Source organism: Glandiceps talaboti, chromosome 1 (assembly GCF_964340395.1).
Source record: "Glandiceps talaboti chromosome 1, keGlaTala1.1, whole genome shotgun sequence".
Classification (NCBI taxonomy): Eukaryota; Metazoa; Hemichordata; class Enteropneusta; family Spengelidae; genus Glandiceps; species Glandiceps talaboti.
In genome coordinates this window covers 15,471,482-15,492,341 of record NC_135549.1, presented here as the reverse complement: position 1 = coordinate 15,492,341, position 20,860 = coordinate 15,471,482, and the positions used below count along the sequence as shown (strand labels likewise).

General features: G+C 36.9%; 1 protein-coding gene across 1 annotated transcript; it reads left to right on the top strand.

Moving 5' to 3' along the window:
- Positions 1–4,874: 4,874 nt before the first annotated feature.
- LOC144433616 (G-protein coupled receptor 61-like) lies at positions 4,875–6,242 on the top strand. Its single transcript, XM_078121956.1, has 2 exons — positions 4,875–5,629; positions 5,699–6,242. Exons 1-2 carry the CDS (start codon positions 4,875–4,877, stop codon positions 6,240–6,242), a joined length of 1,299 nt encoding a protein of 432 aa, XP_077978082.1.
- The last annotated feature ends 14,618 nt before the right edge of the window (positions 6,243–20,860 follow it).

Genomic DNA, 20,860 nt, shown 5'->3' with positions numbered 1-20,860 from the left:
TGATATACATCTGTATTTGATGAAAGGTAATGCATAATTTATGTTCATTGTTGTAAGTATTCAAAATAGCTAAATAGAATTCGTTCTCACACACGACGGTTATAAAAATAGTTACAGTTCATCCTATTTACTATAAAGTATTCTCTGAACAACAATGATTTAACTCTTTCCGATGACAATATTCCTTTCTATTTACCAGTTCAATTGTACATACCACCGATAAAGGCCTACATTTCCCTATCATTTTGTAAGATTTGCTTTATGTGTCTTCACTGAACTCTTAAATGTCAAGAACAAATTAAAATGGTTGGAATACATAAGAATTCGCGCTATCGGCACATACATGAACACTAACACATTATTCCTTTTTGCTAAATATCTCAAGAAATGTACTTTAAACGAAATACATTAAAATAGCGCTATTGACGATTTACAATTACAATCATGGACTCTAAATTGTGGTTTTTACAATCTGTATTTTATGTTTTGCACTTTACAAAAAAAAGGCTTTTATGGGTAATGAAAATATCAAGTTTCCACTCTGAATGGAAAAAAAACATTACTGTAACAATTATTGAAATTACACGACCAATGTGTACGAAATAGACATGGCTGTGATTTGGAAACTGGTCAACTCAGTTGTTAGCAATTTACACCAATAATGATTCAAATCAATGCACTACCTTCAATTCGCGACCGTACAGTCGATCAAGCCATCATCGCTGTGTGGGAATGAACACAATGATTTAAAACAGGGGGCTGAGGAATAAATTTGGGCAAACATTTGTGAGTGCAAATAAAGGAGGCCTTGAACCAGGAATAGCCTGTGGACTGTGGACTGTGAACAGTTCCATCCACAACATTGTGATATGGAGCGTGCTACATATTGCCCAGTCACATTGTCCCAAACCTAAAGTGGATTTTCTTGGACAAAAAAAAATATTACTGGGAGCAATTCCTAGCACAAGAAAATTAAAAAGAAAAGAAAACACTATATTCACGTCAAGCGAAAACTTACGTCATGTATGTACGTCTTTGACTACCTTTGACATTACGTGTAATGACTCGCTGAATCTAATGTTTTTGAGGATGCACAGACAATATGTTGCTTTTGACGTGTCATATTACACATTCTATCTTAAGTTATCTAAATGATGTTAACATTAAAACATGTTATTCCACATCGACGTTCTTACACAAGCTGTCATTGGTCAGAATCGAATCACATGACCTACTTTAAATAGACTATTGCCGGCGCGGTGATATTGCCCGCGCGTGCACAGACTAATGCCAGGCTCTATTGCCGGCTGGATTTATTTCGACCATTGCACGTACATCTATTCTGCGCACGTTTTCCAGTTTTACGGGCTCGAGGTGGCAAACTAACTACAGTAAGTCACACAAGCTTAATTCTTGCAGAAATTTGAATAAACACAATTACAGATTAGCTCCTACAAATAATGCATGCCATGCCCGTATTCGATGCTTAACTGCAAGTACAAATTGGAAATGCACCTTGAAAGGGAAACTTTTCTATCGATGACGAATAATGAATGAAGAGTAGCTATGTGAATGATTGGACGAATGATGAGTGGAAGGTGTAATAAAAATAATAACACGTGCCAGCGAGGGCAATATCACAATGTACATGTAGTGCCTGCACAAGGGTTGGCACTCTTTACCAAGATTTGATGATGCCCAAGCCGAAGGCGAGGGCATCATCAAAATTTTGGTAAAGAGTGCCAGCCCGAGGAGAAACATATAATTAGGGCGCAAAATCTACAACATCATATTCATATATATATATATATATCATTAGTAGCAGAGCATTATAGACTTATTTCAAAAGAATAAGGATGTCGCCTGATGATCATTGAGGAAACGTGAAACTCTGAGTAACGACTTATAACATCCTTATTCTTTTGAATTAAGTATATATATATATATATATATATAATTAAGCAATAACCCCCGCCGAAGGCGGGTATACACGAGATTTTGGTACAATTTTGCGACATATAGCACGAGCCGAATGGCGACTGCTATATGGAGCGAATTGTACCAAATTCGAGTGTATACCCGCCTTCGGCGGGGGTTATTGCTATTATATTATATCAAAATATGTGTCTATTTCTTCTAAATGTGATTCTGTGGTTATTTATATGCCTGAAAAGGCGAATTCGGACGTACAGATAAAGATCGTTGGTAATAGATCGTCGGGAACGAGTATATTTTGTTGAGTGGATACGTTCATGTCACCCCCCACACACACACACACACACACACTGCATGAACACAAACCATACACTGCATTGTATTGCATTGATAAATTACTTTATTTACATCACATAATGCATAACGAAAACGCGTTGAAAACTAGCAACAAAGAAAACGGGGCAAGAGGTCAAAGAAAGTAACAATTTTGTTTGGATATTTACATAAGAACAATACAATCTTGTACACTCAAAAATAGATGTCTCGGCGTTGAATCAGTTGAATCGGAGAAAGCTCGAGACAGTAAATCAGAGACGCGACGTTACACAGTCTACTTTAATTTAATGGTTAACAAATTGAACATTGACTGAACCTGAAAATGTACAGTTTTGAAATAATCCTTGACGCACTTGACTGTTAAAAGTTAAATTGGTGTTGCTTGATTCAACGAGAGCAGGACACTGAGACGGCTCGTTGCATGGAAGAACTTGTACCTTATCAGCGCGGCCAATGATGTTGAAGCCACTGATCGATCGTTGCTTTCGATCGCAAGGTCATCAGTGGAAAATATTTGAACTACTGTAACCCAAACTATTGGACAGGATACCTGACATACCTTTACTCTGAAGAAGTGTTAACTTATTGGTATAAGAATGAACACTTGCTTCATTTTTGTGAGTACTATTCATATGCTAGTTAAGGGGCCCATTTTACCACTGCCAGCCGTGGTAAAATGGGATTTTACCACAGTTATTATCCAATCAGAATGGCACATAGTAGCATGATATATATATATATATATATATATATATATATATATATATATATATATATATATATATATATATATATATATATATATATATATATATATATAATATTTAATATTAATCGTCTGATGATCGCTCGAAGCGTGAAACTCTGAGTAACGACTTATTACATCCTTATTCTTTTGAATTAAGTCTATAATGCTCTGCCACTAATATTTGCATCGAGCGCTGTTTTCTCCATCCAGACACTTACATTCATATGAATATATATATATATACATACATACATACATACATACATACATACATACATACATACATACATACATACATTACATACATACATACATACATACATACATACATACATGCATACATACATACATTCATACACATACATACATACATACATACATACATACATACATACATACATACATACATACATACACACACACACACACACACACACACATACATACATACATACATACATACATACATACAACATACATACATACATACATACATACATACATACATACATGTACATACATACATACATACATACATACATACATACATACATACATACATACATACATACATACATACATACATACATACATACATACATACATGTGCGCGCGCTCACACACACGCGCTTGTACACAGTTTGAACATATCTGCATCGATCGCTAACTGCTGTTTGATGGTTACTGTACATGTCGATTTTGCTACTCTTTGGCTTATTGTTACAATGAATCAGCTGACGGCATTGTTGATTTTTCTCATCCGATGACATGGCTGCTGACAAGCTCAGACACTCCACTTAATTCATGATTGTTCACAAATGTTTGCGTATAATGTTTTTTGCAGCAATGCTTTGTCTGTAGATCCTCATTATCATATCTATATTTAGGGAACCTTCAGTATTTACAAGAGGGGAGGGCGGAGCAAATCAGACATGGTCTGTTAAGTAAAACATGGCCCTCCCATCATCATAATCATCATCATCACTGCTACCATCACCATGATCATATTTTTAAAACAACGTTTACGGACAGTGTGAGTGATAAGGTGAGATGGTACACTCTAACAAAATGCATTGTTTTATTAAACAATTTTCTTACAATATATATATGTAGTTTTGAATGTAAAGCATTCGTAAAAATAAATGTTGAGTGCTCATCTCACTTTTACATCTCAAAACACACAAAACAAATTGACAATAACTGAATCTTCAATTTGGTCACAAGACTACTGACTGTAAAATGTGACCCTCCCCCAAACATGGTAATGCAAAATATGACCCTCCCCAAGAACAGGTTTGTAAAATGTGACCCATCCCCTTGTAAATACTGAAGGCTCCCTTATTACGTATCGTGGTCGTTCTTCAATAGAGCCATTACAAGAATAGAAAGTTGAACATCACAACACAGACTCCTAGTATTACTAGTAGTAAAAAAATCACCATGATTTCTTTTCCTTTTTCCCAAAGCAAAAATAACTGACGAGTAAATAATAGGATTGCATGACGTACAAATCAGAATTGAAAATAAAGCCGCCGGTGAAGTTTTTTTTCATGCTGCTCGTTCATTATCTATAAATGCCAATTCGCATCCAGTACACAAGATTCAATCAATTTGAACGCATGCGCAATATCTTGCTTACGTGAGTGCGACTCCCACAAGTATTAATTTCTCTTTCAGTTTGTGCCAGCGAAATCCAGTCCAACAAATTGAACAAGAGACGCTTACACGGGGAGATTGTTAGCTGTTCCGGATTGGAAAGCAATCAGATGCATGTGACTTTAGATGGTAGCACTGGCAAATCAACTACTCGACGAGATAAAACTCATTTTGTGGATGCCTTATCTTTGAACAAGATATGAATGAATTTATTGGTAACCATGACAACCCTAATCCTGGGGACGGGGACGGAAACAGTACCAATGCCGACCGTGAAATGACTGCTGCAATAATAGTTCAAGTCGTATTCATGGTTCTGATCGACATTTTTGCAGTTTGTGGAAATGTGTCTGTTATGTTCGTTGTCATTCGAAACCCACAGTTGCGTTCATTTGCCCATCTGTTCGTTTTAAACCTGTGTATTATCGACTTGTTGGCCGCCAGTCTGGTTTTGCCAGTCGCTATAACGACCGTAGCGCTCGAAGAGTGGATATTTGGCGAGACGTTTTGTCGAGCTAGTGGATTTTTGAATGCGTTCTGTATATTTGCTTCGATATCTACCCTTGCGATAATCAGCGTAGAACGTTACTATTCCATCGCCAAGCCTATGGTGTACGCCGCCAAGGTGACACTACAACGGGTCCTAATAACAATTGTGTATATCTGGCTTCAAAGTGCAGCATTTGCAATGGCACCGCTTGTAGGTTTGAATGAGTTCACTTTTAACCCCCATCGAGCACACTGTTCGTACGACTGGAGTAAACCTGGTTACCATATATATTACATTGTCATGATTGGTTTACTATGCTTTGCTCTCCCTGCTTGCCTTATCATTGGAATGTACTGTGGTATATTTTGCGTAGCTCGTAAGACAGCACGACAAGTCGGACCAACTCCTGCTGTCAGTATCGAACAGGCTGAAGCAACAACATCGCAGCAGCAGCAGCAGCAACAGCAGCAACAACAACAACAACAACAACAACAACAACAACAACAACAACAACAACAACAACAAGACAATAGCGGATCAAATAGTAATCATGATATGTCATCAAAGTGCCCAACAACCGTTGCTAACAAACCTATATCTAAAACCAAATCTCCCATCTGTGGCACTGAATTTAAAGCAGTCAAGACTCTTTCCTTAATCATTGGTATTTTCCTGGTGTTATGGACCCCGTATTTTGCTGTGCTCTTGTACGGCATCATACATGGACAGATTGTGTCTCAAGATATCTGGGAACGGGTCACAACGTGGTTCGCATATACATCATTTACTTTAAACCCATATATCTACGGATGGTTGAACAGACAACTTAGACAAGAACTGATAAGGACTTTGAAAAACTGTAACCAATGTAAAAAAGACGAAGACAACGAGATGGAAGATTTCCCAGGGGATGGTGAAGACTTCTATCAGTTTCTTGAGAGGACAAGCACGCGAACAACATCACTGAACACAAAATCATCAACGACGACGACAACGACGACGACAGTAACTGGCAAAGATCAAAGTGTTGGTTTACCTCATAGTATTATAGAAATACCTGAAGCGGAATCCGATTGAGTTGGATAGAAACTAACTGTCTCTGAGAATAGGATTAAGTACAAATGTATATTACAAGTTTGTAATGTAATATACATAATAAATTAATTTAAAAGTAGACGAGGCAATGAGAGATGACCAAATCATGCCACCCTTGTTACACTTTTTGTCATAAAACCTTAGCATTTGGTTCTTGTTTAAGACACACACAATCCTTGTTTGAGACACACTGAATCCTGGTCATAAGACCTTAGCATTTGACGGTTTATGCTACAACTCTAACACAGTACACATAGAAAGATGCGTTAGTCGGAGGTGACTTCTTCAAAGCATCCTGCTTTACACACTGTTACAATTTCGTGTGGTGTCTAAGACACACTAACTTCTGCACTGTCGAACAGAGTAAATTGTTGACATTAACTCTCAAATGCTAAGCATTTATGACCATCAGAAGATGCCGCTTTCAACTTTGAAGAGAGCGCTCGAGCACTCAGTAGACGTCTACGCGATGTCCAGTGTTTTCGGTGACCATCCCGCTTTCCACTGATGTTTCTCGTGTCTCCTTTTCACCCCTCTCTCGCTGTGTATTTTCGTAGAGTACTACGTCCAGTGTCTACATCAAACTTCAACGATTCTTCATCTAAATTAGATGGTACTCTGCCGTGATAGTAGTCCTGCTTGCATACGGAGTAAGTCGTCCCTTGAGCGAAACAAGTACACCGTCTGCGAGCATGACTACTGTGAAAGTGACTCTTCAGAATCGCAATATCAATTTACGACCTGTTTTCTTGGTCGCGGTCCAATGGATGTTTCGCATCTCGTCGGCCATCTATGTCCATGGAATCGTAAAAAGGGGGTACTTTTTCAGATGCCCCATTTCAGATGGCCCATTTCTTTTCTTTTTTTCCCTCTCTCTTTCTCTCTCTCTCTCTCTCTTTCTCTCTCTCTCTCACTCTCTCTCTCTCTCTCTCTCTCTCTCTCTCTCTCTCTCTCTTTCTCCCTCACTCCCTCACTCACTCACTCACTCACTCACTCACTCACTCACTCACTCACTCACTCAAGGAACTTCCTCGACGAAGGCCCAGGGAGAAAAATCACGTAATCCAGGACCGTGCGCAGTGTATGGATTAGGTGTCGTTGAAGTTATAGCTCTGGATTTCTATGCTACGAGGTTTTGACACGTCGTGTCAAAACCCCGTAACGTATAAATCCAGAGCTAGTTGAAGGTAAAACCTCCCGGATTTCGGAAAAAGGGGGTTTTGATTTTCTCCCAGATTCATTATATATAAAAAAAAAGGGGGGGGGGTCTTTTTCATTGAAATATTAACTGGAAAAGGGGTACATATGAAATTTCGCTAACAAGCCGGGGTACCCACCCATATGATGATCGAGCGACTGCCACCGCTGGGGCGTCGGAGAGTCAGAATTGTAACACCATTGTTGGTCACCGAAAACACTCGTCGTGTAGACTACTCGAACTGTCAATCCGTGTTGACGGCCCTTTGATGTGTGCTGTTTTAGAGTAAATTGTTGCAGAAAATGCCCAAATGCTAAGCTCTTTTGACCAGGATTCAGTGTGTTTCGAACACCTCAATTCTGGTCATAAGAGCTTAGCATTTGGTTGTTTTCTGCAAAAATTTACTCTAAAACAGATGACATCAAGGGTTCCGTCAATGAGAGTTGATGCAGACACAAGTCGGTGTGGTTTCGACTGGAGTGTTTGTTTTGTCGCCTGGAACTGACGCATCTTTTGATGTGTCCTGTTTTAGAGTAAATTGTTGCACAAAACGGCAAATGCTAAGGTCTTATGACCAGGATTGTGTGTGTTTCGATCAAGGATTGTGTGTGTCCTAAACAAGAATTGTGTGTGTCTCAAACACCCAAATGCTAAGGGTTTATGACAAAAAGTGTGTCATGATTTCAGCGGTATAGCATTAACGCTGTAATGAATATATATCATCCTAAGCCTTGGACAACCATCAGTAGCTGTAATAAATATATACCATTCTAAGCCTTACACAGCAATCAATAATATTATATGTATGTACTCTTAGAAACCCATAAGGTGTCTGCCATTTGCCTAGTCTACACACAACCATAGATACATTAAATATATGTCTGTTATTATCAAAATCAGTTTCAGCAATATTGTTTTCATTATTGATGCATAAAAACCATTATGTATGTAATTTAACATAGAGGATTTTAAATGCATTAATTTATAGAACATTTGTATTTGATATTCATATTTAAGTATTTCATTATATATTAAATTAAATTATAAGTAAAAGATTTTCTCTCCGGTACAATGAGAATAAACCAAAATGAAAAGAAACCATATTTTAAAATAATATTATATTCATATGTTTTATTACTATTTTGGATATTGAATTACATATATTATTATTATTTTCTTCTTCTTCTTTTTCTACTTCCTCTTCTAACATTTGGCAAGAAGCGGCAAGAAATAAATACGAACGTTTACCTGTTATCGTCGAAAAGTATTCATTCTGGGGAACATATATTTATATTTTAATTAATTGGTGATGTCATTTTTATAAATCCATTTCAGAAGTTATTTTGTGTTTATCTGTATGTTTACAATGTTTGGTTTTTGAAGCAAGGCAAATTGTCCAGTATTATTTAATATTTTCCTAAATGATAATAAACACGATAAAAAAAAACATTAAGAATCGTTGGTTGTAGTTATTAGCTTGTTTATTAGTATAGTCATATGTAATGTGATTCAGAATCGAGTCTTCTATCACGTTTAGATGTCAATCTCCCCTGCAATTAAACATAGTTTAGTGTGACGTGGTTGTATGTTATGTGATTCAAAATTCTACCAATGAGACAATACATTTAGATATCATCTCCTCAGCATTCAAGCGGACCAGCTGGACATTTCGGCCGCTTTTAACACTATTTGAATAGAGAGACTGACGTCGGTTATCGGAGGTGTCAAATGATGTGATTTTAATTGAGGTCATTGACATCCATACATGTATCATGGTAACGATAACAAATCTATTACCTACATTGCCGTCCGTTTAACCTCTTCAGATATAGTGTGTACGCGACCGCCAGCAATGTACAATTTATTAAAAATGCGGTACACTGTACTATAAAAGTAGCGTGGGTGACGGTTTTTCCTCGATTCTTCAGTTTTCACTTCAGGAACAGCAGCCTTCAATTCGACCTATTGTGTGTGGTTTTTTTTTATTGCAGTGCTATTCATCCCACTCATCATAGTATGATGAGGAAGGACGGTAGTAGTTATTAACTCAGAGGTGAGAACTCTCATTATAGATAAGTGACAAAACCATATTAGGTTAGCGTACTATTACGTCATAGCAGTGTTGATGTCATGTTGTTTCAGGAAATACGTCCGACTCGGTAGATTTCTTAGCAAAATTGAAACATTTAAGGAGACACTAAGTAAGTGCTGAACTGTATACCTCGATAAGAAATCAAACAGAATTAATAAAATATATAGTTTGTTAGATATTAAGCTTACAGATTAATAATGTCACTGGTCAACACACAGTTCAACAATATCTAAATATATTGTTGTATGGTCTTACTGTCAACACTGGTCAACATACTTCCAGTTAAATTTCTGCAGTAATTAAGGCCACATAAAAAGAAATATGTGTTTCTGATAACCCGACCGACCCTAGTTTAAACTTCCGACCCAAAACAATTTTTAAAACAAACAGATAAGAAATTCTTTGTCTTCTTGACCTTCATGCACATCTGTTTTTCTTTCCCCAGTGATGCGTGTACACATTTCATCAAACTATCACAGAATTCTGATTGACATCTTGATTGTTTTTTGGTCGAAGCAACTAAAAATTAAAAATTAAATTAAAATGAAATGAAATGAAATGAAATGAAATGAAATGAAATGAAATGAAATGAAATGAAATGAAATGAAATGAAATGAAATGAAATGAAATGAAATGAAATGAAATGAAATGAAATGAAATGACATGAAATGAAATGAAATGAAATGAAATGAAATGAAATGAAATGAAATAAAATAAAATAAAACAACATAAAATAAAATAAAACCAAACCCCGACCTATCTACCCTATTCTCTGAGGCCATGTCACAAGTTATCGGAAACACACAATTATTTTATTTTCACTGGGAGTGTACTTACTCGCCATGATCCCTATACGATCAATGATCTTTTAAGATAAAGGAGATTAACGTTTGAAGAGAAAAATGTGCGTCTGAAAACAGCACTAGATTTACAGTAAGCCAATTCTTGTAAATATGCACTCGTCCACCTCTTCCACTACTAGTCCCACTGAACGTGAAAAGTTTAATAAGGATGCTCGAGTCGGACTAATATCAGCAAAACATTTCTTTGGACCCGGAGAACACTTTAATAGTTCACTTCTACATTCAAAGCAACACATTATTTGCATTCATAAGGCATCATCAGAGAAGAGTAACAGAAGCTGTATTAGTTGAAATACTCAGTCAGCCATAACTTTCTTCCACTATTTTTAATCGATTCTTGTCAGCTGTAGCATGAAACTTTACTAGAAGCGATTCATTTTATTGTTCTTGTAGTTAAATACATCATCATTGTACACCTTCACTAACATCGTTTCTGATAGTGGCTTGATATCCGTGTGTAAACAGTTGTGAACCAGTTTTGAATCATATCACATGTATTCGTTTATCAACAATGTTTGCGAGATAAGCAACCACACATGCCTCTTACAGTGCATACAACTAAATCGAGAATATCAACACAAAATTATTTAGGTTACTGCTAATTGGTGCTTTAAATACCAGTTAATATCTTGCTCCCTCCAAAAAATAGAACCACAGATGCATAAATTAATTACTAGACTTTACCTCAGCATAGTTATAATTTTAGGTTCATAGTTACTGAAATAAAGTGGGCACGGGTCAAATCGACACTTTAGTAGGCGAAGTGTTGGATGCCTCTTTGAATTCCCAAGTAAATGCACCATATAATTTGATAACAAACATTGATGAATCACGTGATCTCATGCAAGCCAACGTGAGTGAAGTGGAAAAAAACATCAGTTCTCAGCCATAAATATGTCCCTCTGTGCCTCTATTGATAATACATGTATATCAAAATATACCTTGTAAGCAAGACCAACCTTGAGAATGATTATGTTCATAAATCACAGCTCATTTTTTTCACTTCAGCTCATTTATCAACACGGGGTGTTCTATTATTAAGCCCCGTTGTCTGGACAACCAGTTGATCTGTTTGACTACGTTCATCGTGATTGCAGGAAATGTGTGATTTACGATGGGGGATAAAATTGAACAAATGAAGGTTATGTTATATTGAGATCACGTAATGAACAACTAATCATAGCGTACAAATAGCAAATAAAACTATTACAAGTTTAGAAATCTTGAAGTTTCTCAATGTTTTCGTGAAAAATAACGTTCCTAGTATATACAGGTAGTTGTCGCTTTCCTAGGTAAATGATCCCGTTATGACAAAAGTTCTGTGGATTTGACGTTTAACTTATATGGTCTACCATCATATGTAATCCATTCACCCTACATTCACAAGGAAAACACATCTGATTCAACATAAATAGCAGCAAGTACTGGAACGAAAAAAATGCCATCATCAGAGCTATGCCTTTCAACTACTAGAACAACATCAACTAATGTTACCCATAATATTTCTGACCACTATAGAAAAAATACCGCCAATGGCGTTGTAGCACAACTGTACAGTTTCTAAACATGTTTATCCACATGCTGACCCGTGCTAGATAGAGGTGTTCATTTGTTGATGATTATTCCGTTGCCTATATCCAGCCCTGGTGTTATCTTTGCAATATACGCTATCATTTGGCTGTTGCTATGGGCATGGTATTGTTGCTAGGTATATTTACATACATTTTTTGAATGCTTATTCATCTGTTTATTAATCCCAGTTGGTATTTTTTTTTTGCCATATACGTGATCATTTGGCTGTTGCTATAGGCGTGGGCGTTTGCTAGGTATATTTGCATACATTTTTGCATGCTTGTTCACTTGTCTAAAAATCCCTGTTATTATCTTTGTGAAAGATACCACGGTTCGGCTTTTGCTATTGATGTTGTCATGGTTGCAAGAAAAATTTGCATACATTTTTTGAATGCACTTTCTTGCCTACTAGATGATGTTCTCATTTTAGCAAAATATGCTGGCATTTGGTTGTTGTTTAGTTCGTGGTCATGGTTGCTAGGGCCAATTATGTCAAATATTTTGAAGAAAATCTGCAGAATGACAGTTCTACAACATCTCACCAGTCTCATTAACCAAGTACTTTTTGAGATAATAAGCTTTTGAACAAAATACCTAATTTGCATAGCACTGATGAGATCGATTATATTCTTGATATATCTTCATCTATACATCCCCAAATACATCCCCATGAAATTTCAGCCCAATATGCTCAGTAGTAGCAAATCTTAATCTACACATTCCTAAAAACGTTCCCACCAAACTCCAACCAAGTTGGCCCAGTAGTTTTTGAATTTAAGGTTTTTGACCAAAATGACATTTTTGACCCAAATCATATACCTGTGATCATGTGATGCGATCATTTTGTTTTGAACAATTTGAACAATTTATCGTATCTTTTGAAAATAGCTGTCGAAAACATGTCACATTCAAAGTAAACAAAAATGATGACGCTGCTGACGATTCAGAGTGATATTGTGATCACTCACAGGGCCATCAAATATTTCAAAAACAGATAGATCTGTCGTTTTATATCAGTGAATGTTGTAGTATGAGGCCAGACAAAAATATTTTGGAGGGAAAAGGTTGTTTAATAGGTAACCTATATATACCCATCACATTGGATAGGTAGGTCGATTTTTACATAATTCTCTACAATGATGTCAAAACAAACCGTATATACTGAAAGCAAACCATTTCAGGTTTAGTTTATATAGATCTTATTCAGTCATTTTGATTTTATCTCTTGCAGTTTGTCGGCATAGCAATCGACTTCCATCACTTCTACAGTTAGGAAATGTACACAATGTACGGTTAAACAAATTGTGTAGCTCCTCTCACCCTCTCCTTTCAACTAATATAGACCAGCCAAATGAGGCTCCGAAGTTATTTTAACCACCCCTTCTGTCACCTACACTACAGTGGAGATACTAGTATACAATACAATGATGCATTAAAATAAGAGTGAAAACCAACTACAATAACGTAATTACTTTTCAAAGGATGTGTATTTCACATGCATAAGGAGATGTCTCATTAAATGAGGTCTAACCGTATACAGGGAGGTACTTAGCCAGCCACCTTCCATCTTGTTTTGTGAGAAAGACAATTATCACTGTCATTGCTACTGATTGGAAGGAGATATCTCCAAAGATGATTTTTTTTTTTTTTTAAATAAGACAATGTAGGAGGCCATTTAGAAGTAAAAATATCAAACCATAGACATAACTTGAAGTCTTACAATGCTTGAATATGGTATTAGAATACCAGAATTGAGACGTACAATTATACTATGTAGCACATATTATCTGGCCATGTTGTGGCAAAGCTGAAAGAAATTTTGCAGATGTGCACTTGTTAATTGACTTCTCCTCAAGTTTAAACTTGTTTCCAAAAGCAAATTCTGAATAAAAAGCAAAACATTTCAAGACTTTCAGACTTTTGATGGCTAAATGACTGTTCAACCCCCTTCCCATAGTCGTTAACATTTGTTTCAATTCTTTTTAGTGCAAGTTGGATATGCAACAGCTTAGTTTAATCTCACTCTTGTATGCGTTATCAGAGGCAGGTATACGGTAAACCACTGTATAAATATATTATTTAATTTGGAATTCAATTTGACTAAAATACATATTGTTAGATGTATTTTTTAGTAAACATAAAGAAATTTAATCAAAGTGTGCAATTCACTGACATGCGAAGCGCGCGTGAGGATATAATACCCATCACAAAAAAATGAAATGCCAAAAATATTGGGAAGTTGGGCCAGTTGAACAGGTTTTTTTTTTTACTTTTTCTTTACTTTTTCTGGCCTAAGGAACAAGATGTAAAGTAGACCGAGCGCAGAGTCACTGCATGTAGGCGACGTCTTGTTGAATGACTTTTTCCTTTCACATGATACATAATCATGATAATGGTATGCTTACCCTGCCTGTTTCCTGACAATTGTCAAAAGAATGCTGGACACGACGTTTTATTTTGGCGTTTCACCTGCTGACATTATTGCAACTTGCTGTCTTAAAATGAAGGAAACTTGCAAGCGAGGAGTCAGAACCATCAATTCAAAGCGCGCGTGCTAGGAATCATCACGTAAATAACGATTTTAATGACATCGCTACGTATTCGAAAAGTTGCATTTTTCCCAAAAATCGCAGCCCCCCCCCCCACAGGCTACGGTACTGCACACACACACACACACACACACACACACACACACACACACACACACACACACACAACGCACCATGCCTATAGCACTACTGAACCTTATCAGTTCAATTGTGCTAAAAATAGTACAAATTTAGTAGTAACACTTTACAATTATCAATTATACAAATGATGTCGGCGCAACGTTAATGCAACGACGACACATGTGGTGCCTAGAACAATGGATTCAACATCACCAATGGCAACGACAACAACAAGAATTCAATTCATGAATCAAACGTCAAACAATATCGATAATATAGCGTCGCCAACAACAACATTGTTACAACACTGAGCTAGCGTCATCAGCTACATGTATAACGTCATCGACAACACGTGTACGTTGCGACGTGCGTGACAAATAAAAATGCTTTAAAATTCAGTGGTCTTAACTTGCAGTGCGCATGTCTGAAAGAAGTGTTTTTTATATCTTGACAAAAGCGATGTGTTGCATCATGATCACTAGGCATGTAAGCTCTTACCCATGTCACGTTACGACCCCCATACTGAAAACCATATGAGTTCATTAGGCCTCTGCAGTTTTTAACCCGTAATTTCTGATGAGACACACATATTTGCTTGGTTGAGCGTCCCTAGCTACTAACTAGATTTCTAGGCGCTTGCGCATAATATGTAAATCAGACAACAGCTGACACGCACCACCCCCAACCCCCAACCCCCAACCCCTACGCACACACACATATACACATACACACAAGCGCTTGAGTTAGCACACATACACAGACACACACCGACAGCTTTATTGTTACGATACTATCTCCTCTGGACTAATAAGTGATCATTAATTAAACCTCTAAACTTATTACATTACAATTCATTAAAAATTGCCATTGGTCCCAAGAACTGGACGAACTGTGTTTTGTAAAACTGTCAAATGTAAAACAATTATGTCACAATATACAAGGTAAGCCCTTGATATTACATGAGTAATTCTAAAAAAAAAACATGTTTTGATAGTAAAATACAGGTCTCTCTTAAAACCTTATATTCTGAGTTTCTGTAGTGCATTTTACACACAATTTGTCATTGCTATTGAAATGTAGGTCAGCCTGACAATGATATAGAAGCAAATAAACATTAGATTTAATCAGCATAGTATGTCTAGAGTCTGCTTTTAATTTAACTGCGGACTTTATACAGCCATGAATCAATCACATTTACCTGGGATGATAGCGGTGTAGGGAGCTCTTCATTTGATTGATCTGAGTCGTTGTCAAGGGAAACCACATTAGATCATATATGCAATAGTTAATTTCCTTATAATGAGGAAAGTGTCGTGTGTTGAATGACCACTTTCATTATTACGTCATCACTCGTTGATATGTAAACGAGACATACACGGGCAACTTCTCAGCGGTCGCTCTACTTGGTAACTTTAATAACTCTTTCATCAGGTCATATTTGTCCTAGCTACAATGTAGCATATAACCAGACGTTGCAGACTACTACACTCAGCTTACTTTAATAACGTACGTGATTGTCAACCAATGATGGTGGAAATGACACTGCATGCTGCAGCTCATTAAATAAAGATAATGCCCCGGAGTTTGACTATGTTCCTCTGTTAGTGACTGGGTTATGCACATTACATATACAGTACATGTAGTAAATGTATACGACATGTCACAGGGTATTAAAATCACAGGGGCGTGTATTATTGCTTAGATTTCCGTTTTCTTAGGAAAATATCATACGAATCTTGCTGCTACAAATGTATCGATCTATAGTATTACGTATACTATACTCTCTTTCCCTATACAGGTAGGAATATATATTCAAAAGGTTGTTATATTTAGTCTGTAGACCTGGAAAACAACAATCTATGCAATATTACACGCCCCTGTGATTAAAATGAAGGATCTCCCTCATACCCGGACTACAATAGTCAGCGCCTAGAGGGTCTGCTAACGAGGCTTCTGAAATAAGAAGTGTGAGGGGGTTAGAACCATAACATCTCTATTTTACCTTTTATGGTACCGGTAATACAACTCATCTTCTAAAATTACGAGTACCGGCCAGTGGATCCCGTTGCAAGTTAATAACAATGGCCTGAATAATAAACTTTGATTTTGAAATGTTTGTATATAACGTGAAAATATATTTATTTATCAGTTCATATTTGTCCATGCTACAATATAGCATAACATTATTTTTTTTATGTAATTGGAATAGATACTGGAAGTTCGATTCAGAAGTTGAACTGTATATCTTTATTCCCCATTGCATTTGATTTTTTTTGGATTGACAAAATATACAAATTAGCAATCAAGCTCACGCTCCAGGGCTAAGCGTAGACAAAAGAGTATAATCTCACTATTGACAAAATTAGTAGATGTATTTATCACTTCCATATCGTTTATCATGCTGGCAATCAAATTTGATGATAATTACTTGTTAACGATTAATGATTCATAGACCTTGGGTACATAATACGTACATGTTGTGGGAGCACAGGATAAGATATGTCGCCTATGCTTTGTCTTCTAATAGTATACGAGTTGTGTAGTCTGTTAGTTTTAAAACGCTGGATAGGATAACACATAGAGTCAAATTTTAAAACGTGGGGAAAATAACTCTTCCTCGAGCTTGGTCCAAAGAAATTAATGAAAATCTGACGTTTCAGTACAATAACCCTGTAGTTCCTATTTTCACCAGTGGTTCTAAACCATATAGTGCGACTAATTATAACTGCGCGTAGCCAATTTTGATCTTTTCTGCTACTACTAAATAATAGAATAGTTCATTCTAATTATTACTACATGCTTTGCACCACACACTGTTTTTTTAAAAGTGTGAAGACTTATAGCTATCATACTGAGCGATTATTCGCGAAATGTCAGATTTATTAACTTCTTTTGGTTCGAGGACATTTTATTCATTTTTTCCACGTTTTTTACGTATTTGTAATGCTCGTCATGATCTTACCAACATCCTTTGAGTCAGTATTTGAATTGCATCCTGTAATAGACACGAAGAGAGTATAATGGAGGATTAGAAACACAGTTGTAGTGTTTGGCCTGTTATTGATTCGAATGACAGTTTTGATTTCAGCAAACACACTCGGAAACCATATGACGTACAGAATGATCGTAACAACGACGTATCAATCTTGAGTGCTAATAAAGCAAAGATAAAAATCAATCAAACTACAGCAAAAGACGTTACCTAAATATTAACGACGGATGTCTCAGTTCGTCTTATCGGAGAGAGTAGATCGCATTTCCTTTCGCATGCGTATACTTTAGGGGGTGTCCAGTTTGAATAGGGAGGGGGGGGGTGAGTGTACAGTTCAGAGCGCTGATTCTTCTGATGACCCATGTAAAATGAGTAAAAATACACGAGTACCCCACTCGCGATTCCTTTTTTCACCCCCTCCAATAAATCTCAAGACGGCAGTGAATTGCGATAACAATATGTAATTGCCAATTGATTATCAGAACATATAGTCGTGCATAATGGTGATGACACATTTGATTATAATTACTATTGTGATTACATAGCTGTAACTGTGATAGAACTACATTTTTAAAAATCATATGTCCATTTATGTATATTTCTTTCTAATTAAAACACATTAGCATTTGTTTCAATTTCGATTTACGGTGACTGCCATCATCAGTAATATTAGAAATTTCAGCCATAGCCAGAACAGTGGATGGCTATCCTGATGATGTATGTTGCCATGGATTGGCCATGGGGATGCGTTGCAATTGTGGGGTGTGTGGTGGGGGTGGGGGTGGGTGTGTGTATGTGTGTGTGTGTGTGTGTGTGTGTGTGTGTGTGTGTGTGGAGGAGGGGGGTCCAATTCCATGCAGTCACAATAATTTTATGTAGCTATATGACGGTGCGGGACAAGCCCCCCCCCCAGTTGGATTTACAGAAATAAAGAAGTGTTCATTATTAATTACAAAACATTAAAATGGAAGATGAAATTTGCCACGGATCCGAATGTGAATGTGAATCCAAAAAAGATTTTCCGTCGATACCTGGCGTGCAACGTAATGCCAACATTTCAAAATGAGACATGTTACACACGACACTGTTAGCTTTTGAATCTATATTAGGGAAAAAAATAGAATTGTTTCTGGTCAGCGCGAGCATCACTTATTATAAATACTCTCGCGTTGTTCTCAAGTTTTATCCCGTGCAGTCTGCAGATCCGTGGGGAAACACAACTTGAAACAGCCAGACCCAATATCATAAACAAGCAAATGACCCCCCCCCCCCTCACACACACACACACACACACACACACACACACACACACTTGCTCTAAAGTACTAAATAAAAACAACATTAACTGCCATAAATAGCACACTGAGTGACAGGTTTGTTGAGAATTTAAAAAAAAATCACGTCGTCGCACCATTTTAGACAAACTGTCTTGACCAGGGTTTTTTTTTAGCCTTATCTGTATTTTGTATCGATACATTTTGATTCAGTTCTCTTAGTATAGCAGACCCGGTGCATACAATATACATGGACGTGGACATGTAGCTAATTGGCATGCCGGGGGAGGAGAGAAAACGTGTTCACACCTTTTAATTTAGGTGTCGTAGAAATAGGCGAACGTAGTAAACATCACTACCTTAGATTGTTCATGATGACGCATATTTCGTCACCATGGCACCCGAATTTCTGACTTTGTCAACACTATTGATATCCTTTCTTTCGACACGAGGTCGACCTCCTACGCGTCGGATTCAATACATGCTGCCGGGTGTTCACTGATAATATTGTGTACCTTTAAAAGGAAGACAACAAATTGTCGGAGAAATTTACCCTGTCTCATTGCCAAAAAAATGAATGCAATGTGTTCACTCATTACCTTTGCGTGTATGAGTAGTACTAACACTCGCCATGACCTTTTATTTTCAATTTGTGGATAGAGAGCGTTTGAAATAATGAAAGAGAAAAATTTGACCAGCTGACTAGAAAATTGTAGACACTCTAGAATCGTTGGATATGTCAGGAGAAAATAGTTGAAGTCTTTATTTTTACCGAGACTTTAAGAGTGATGAAAAAAAAATATTTCTCATTACTTTTCAATGGCAACTATGGGTCGGTCGGTCGATTTAAAAGTAAAAAAGTAAAAAATTAATAAATAAGCAGCTTCTTCATGTTTCTCTTTCTCTCCTTTTCCTACTCACTATCTTCTTTCTAATGGATTCCTGGTAACAATCCCTTTCCCAGCTTCTCTACACAATTGGCATGTCCTCACCCCCACGTGACTTTAATAGTTTCCATCGTGAAAGAAATGCTCCGTTCGTGAACAAATGTTGTCGTCGCCGCCATTACACTGTAGATGCAGTCCAAATTGTTACTTATTCTCGCCAGAGAGGGCACTGTTTCGCAAAATATTAGGACGGGCGAAAATAAAAACATTCTTTTATTTTTATGTCGGAGCTGAAAATTTATGTCGGTCAGGTAATGAGAAACAGAAGAAAAAAGTAGGGTCACCCTTACTGTTTATAGCATTCCTTTGATGTCTACTTGTTCCAGGTATTATTAGGAATATTATTATAGGGACGTCTGGATATTTAATACAGATCTGTTATATTCATGTTACTGTTTTTAGACCCTGAAGAATTAGACATTCTAGATCTGTCTGGGGTCGAAATAAAGTAGTTTAACGCGCGATACGAAAGGACTTGTCGACCTCTTTTAACAAATGCATACCTATCGGTTGTGGGTCTTATGCATATTTAGGGGAAATTGACGATTATTTGATCGTGACGTGATGCGAAAGATTCAATGTGAAAGAGTCGATCAACTTCTTTATATATATTGTTTGCGGTGGATGATGGCCAACAGTGACCCCCCCCCCCCCTCCCCGTGTTATACACGGTTGCACTTTAAAGTGAATAGCCAACAATTCTCTCTGATTGTATGCTCTGACATAAACTCTTTCATTTCAGCATTTAAGACAAGTCTCGCCAATGTACAAGATTTTGTGTTGAAACATTATTGACATTTTCAAACCATAGAATTGCTACTGATGCCTGACTTCCTGAATACCCATTTTCATTAGTGCAAACATCAATGACTAAGTCATTGATGTTTGCACTAATGAAAATGGGTATTTAGGTTGAAGAAGATTTTTTTTTTTTGAATTTGTAACCGGCGACATTCTTTAAAGCCATGCAGATTATTTACAACAATGGAACTA